Genomic DNA, 4,626 nt, shown 5'->3' on the forward strand with positions numbered 1-4,626 from the left:
TTATTACCCTACATCTTCACTTGTTTTACAATATTTTTTCTACATTTCACAAACATTTCATAAATACAGGAATTTGCACTTTTTCTTTGACTTACTTTGCTCTATGGAGTTAAAATTTCGTAAATATTGGGAAGAAATTTCCTCTTTATTTTTTTAGTTTCAGTAATTGACCCTCGACTTAATTTGAATGGCACAATAGCTAGTGTAAAGGAGATTTCAAATTTCATGAATGTGGAATTATCTCATGTGAATATAGAATCTATATTATCTGAAATGCATAATTATTATGCTGATAAAAAGGCCAGTGTAGTTCTACTTCCCAAAGTTCTTTTTCAAGAAATATTTTAACAAATTCAGATAATTTATGAATTTTTTTGGAAAGCAATATAAGTGTTCCCTCATTTAGTTCTAGTTTATCGATGTCTAGAGCGATAAATGTCGGTGGTACAAATTTTTGAAATTCCCTTCGAGTTAGCTAGGTATATGTGCGTGGACGTTTGTAGTGTGTTACCTAAAAAAGAATTACAGGCATTTAGTCTTCTAAATTGGTGGAGGTGTAATGAAAGACAGTATCTCATTGTATCAAAAATTGCACGTAATCAACTAACACCTCTGGTGTCTACGGTAGCATCAGAGGTTGCATTCAGTTTAGGTGGTCGAATTTTATCAGACGAACGTTCAAGACTAAAAGAAGATATATTGGAGGCTTTAATATGCTTGAAGGATTAGAAATGTGCAGAATTACGTGTTCAAGAACAAGTTGATAGTATATTGACCGAAGAGTTGCAGCAGATCCAAACATAGAATGTTGTAAGTTTTTAAAATAATTTATTTCAAAACAAAATTTAATTTTTAAATTTATTTGTTTTAAGAAAAATTGTATAAGAAATATTTTATTCATGTACAATTTTAACTTCGTCCCAAACCCGAAAAAAGGAAGAGGGTTGTAAGTTGTAATTTTTATTTAATTTATAATGCAATTTTATAAGTTGTAATTTTTATTTGATTTGTAACTCGTATAAATTATGCAATTTTAAAATTTTTTTTAAGAAAACGTTAGATTCATAATCTTGTTATTTAAAAAAAAAATGAACTGGCTTGGCTCGACTCGACAAAGCCCGAGCCTCGAGCTTTGGCTCGCGAGCCTGCTTAACTCGACTCATTGACATCTCTAACTACACATGGTGTACAATGTACTATGCTAGCTAAGAAAGTGCCTTTCATATATTATATTAAATCCTTCAAACAATGAAAATATTTCTTCATTTAAATTAGCACAAGTGAGGATGGATTTAAAGGGTCTAAAATCAATATTAACATAATGTAATTTTAGGTAATATATTTCAACCTCAATAAACGGGCATAACATATTCGAAATAATTATTTCTCAAGCCCAAAATGCATAATTAATTATGACCCGTCCAACAAGTACAATATTGATATATTTATACTCACTCTATTAAAATTTAATTATTTGACCCAAATAAAATATAATTTAAAACATTTTTCATTTTAGTCCTCAACTTTAAAGTGTAAATATATAATATATATATAAAATAAATAATTTTTTATTCTAAAATTTTCGGGTTGCTACAATATTTTGTCAATATGAAGTTTGGGATAATGCAATCCTTCTATTTTTCATATTTTGTAAGATACGAATTCTCAAAATATAACTAGCTTCTCTCAAGTTTTTCATGTCAAACTACTGTGACAACCATTTCTTTACAGATGACAACATCCCTACATCATTTTCAATGAGTAGAATGTCATCTATATAAATAATAATAAAAAACTACTTTCTTCCCTTGTATTCGCTTGTATACATAGGGTTCATCCAAATTTTGTTCAAAACTATAGGTTTTAATGGTTTGATCAAATCTTCCATTCCAAGATGTGGACGCTTGCTTAAGTCTGTAAATGGACCTCTATAACCTGCAAACTTTTTGCTACTTAATACTCTACTAGGTCCAAATTGCAATCAAATTCCTCGTTCTCTATTTTTTATAACTTTTAGTAATTCCCATTCTTGAAAACCAAACCCCAAAATTATATTTTATTCCTCTTAACTCCCTATTCAATACTGATTTCCTTCTTTGTTAATAATTTATTTTGGTTTATTTAAAACGATATTTTGGATTAGTAAAAAATTGAAGTTTGAAAGACGTATCACGTACCCGTGTCCAAAATTTGGACTCTTTTTAGTCATGTCCCCACATTATTTTAGAAAATAGAAGATCCGACATTTAGATACGTACCCGTATTGATACCTGTACCCGAGTCCGAGCATCATAGCTTAGGGTTAGAGCAATGGGAAGGCCGTAGTAGAGAGACAAGTAAAGATAATGAGTGCTCTGTCTTCCTTCATTGCCTTTTTTCACAAACCCTTCAGGTTGCATCATGTAGATGGTCTCTTCAAGACGTCCATTTGAAAAATGTTGTCTTAACGTACATTTGACAAACCTCATAAGCATAATGAGTAGTAATAGATAAAAGGATTCAAATAGATTTAAGCATGACAATCGATGAGAAAAGTGTCTTTATAGTCAATACCTATAATTGTGTGGAACGTAAGGGGGCTGGTAGGACCAATAAAAGAAGGTTAATTTACTCAATCTTTAAAAACGGATGAAACCAAACCAGCACCCCCCCTCCCCCCCGGGGATCAAGTACCAGTTGGGACTGATCACTTCTAATACTCTATGACAAAGAAAAAAGAAGGTCGGAAGCGTCAGCGGATGGGGAGGGGGACATCTTTCGGCTAGGCATTAAGTTGAAGATGTAGTTCGGTGGCCCCTCCACAGGGGTACCCATCCAGAAATATTGTTGGACAATGAATGTGGTTTCGATCCTTTCGTTTCAATATACGACAAGTTTATTGGAGTAAAGCATAGCCTTGCTTGCTGAATGAAGTGATTCCTTTTACCCCACTATTTTGTGTTTGATTTCTTTGGAGATTGAAGGTTGCATTGAATGTTTAAGAAAGCTCTGTAACTGCTTTTGTTCTATAGGTCCTTTTGCAAGTGTTATGTAGTATGTTTCTTTCTTTTACCCAGTTCCCTTGGTGCTTATGATAAATTTTAGTTCTAGTAATAGTTTTATTTTTATTTTATTTTTATTTTTTTATTTTTTTGAACTCGAGAAAAATCAAATAAGGTTTAAATGGAAGTATTCCAACTCATGACCCAAGGTTTTATATTTTCCTTCCGATAGATTTACATTAATATAATAGCGACTGAAATTTGTGTTACAAATTAAGAGGTTGAATAACATAATTTATCTGACACGGAGAGGATGGTGGTAAGGAGGAAGAAATTTCAGTTTCCCTGGAGATAGTATCTTATTTACAATTCTTCGTCTACGCATTTTAGTTGGCTGAATTCATTTTTGTTATTTGCTTGATTGCTCTTGATAACTTCTCATTATTCATAAGTTGATCTGCAGACTTCTAATTCTGTTTTGGTTGTTTACAATTCGATATTTTTTTGGGTTTCAGATGGACGAGGTGTTGGCTTCAGTTGCTGAAACATTAAAGAACTTTGCAGTTATTTACCTTGTGGATATCACAGAAGTGCCAGATTTTAACACAATGTACGAGTTATATGACCCGTCCACCATCATGTTCTTCTTCAGAAACAAGCACATTATGATTGATCTTGGCACTGGAAACAACAACAAGATCAACTGGGCACTGAAGGATAAACAGGAGTTCATCGACATCGTCGAGACGGTCTACCGTGGTGCAAGGAAGGGCCGTGGTCTAGTCATTGCTCCGAAAGATTACTCCACCAAATATCGTTATTGAGTACTCGTCCTACCCTTTATGCATTATAATATCTTACAATCTTCTTGTATGTTGATTTGGTGAAAACCTTCACAATTCCAGTTCCTATACGGAACTGGATTCTTAAGCTTCTATGCTAGTTAAAGGTCTGAAAGATTTACGCAGCAATTAATGTCTGGTTTGTGGTGTTATTGGATGGTCTTTTGTACTTTATCCATGTATTCAGATTTGAGGATTTATTATCAGGTGGCTTGAATCTTTAGAGAGGCGACTCTTGAACTCTACTTCGCGTTCTTTTTTGGTGTTTCATGTTAAAATTTTTAGATGATTTTCATGACATCGGAAGTATATTTCTGTGAAATGATGTCTGAATTCTTCAATGCTATTCATCTGTATGTTAGTTTAGTTAGTGTTATATTGTCTAATGAAGTTGTACTATGGTGTATAGTAGTTGTACTAACTGGAAAAAAACATAGGTTAAAAGTCTTTGTCCTCAAATCTTTTAAAGAAGTGTGAGAAATGCCGTTAACCAATTTTATTTGTACCATTATCCCAACCTATAGGAAAATAGGCGAATAATGCCATTTAGCAGCAATGGTACGGAAACGTCGTTCCAAGTATCATAATGTGATAGGTTTAATTGAAGGCGAAATTATATAATTCATTTAATTGTGCCTCTTATTTAATATCACTTAAGTGCAAGTTAGATCGGTATTTTATTACATGTGACTTTTTGTGAGGTTGGAGATGAGAAGTTTGTTTAGATGGACTTTTAAGTTGTAAAAATTATATGGGAGATTTTCACTTTTCTTTCCCAACATCCACAAAATGTACAAATTCAC

The 4,626-nt window shown here is 32.7% G+C and overlaps 1 protein-coding gene across 1 annotated transcript in view; it reads left to right on the top strand.

The window, feature by feature from the left end:
- The window catches only part of LOC111398738 (thioredoxin-like protein YLS8), a 13,508-nt gene extending 9,339 nt beyond the window's left edge, over nt 1–4,169 (top strand). Inside the window, exon 2 of the mRNA XM_023025802.1 lies at nt 3,497–4,169. Within this exon, the coding sequence (XP_022881570.1) occupies nt 3,497–3,805 (309 nt within the window). The 3' untranslated portion in view covers nt 3,806–4,169. The remainder of the gene's footprint in view (nt 1–3,496) is intronic.
- The last annotated feature ends 457 nt before the right edge of the window (nt 4,170–4,626 follow it).

Source organism: Olea europaea, chromosome 8 (assembly GCF_002742605.1).
Source record: "Olea europaea var. sylvestris chromosome 8, O_europaea_v1, whole genome shotgun sequence".
Classification (NCBI taxonomy): domain Eukaryota; kingdom Viridiplantae; phylum Streptophyta; class Magnoliopsida; order Lamiales; family Oleaceae; genus Olea; species Olea europaea.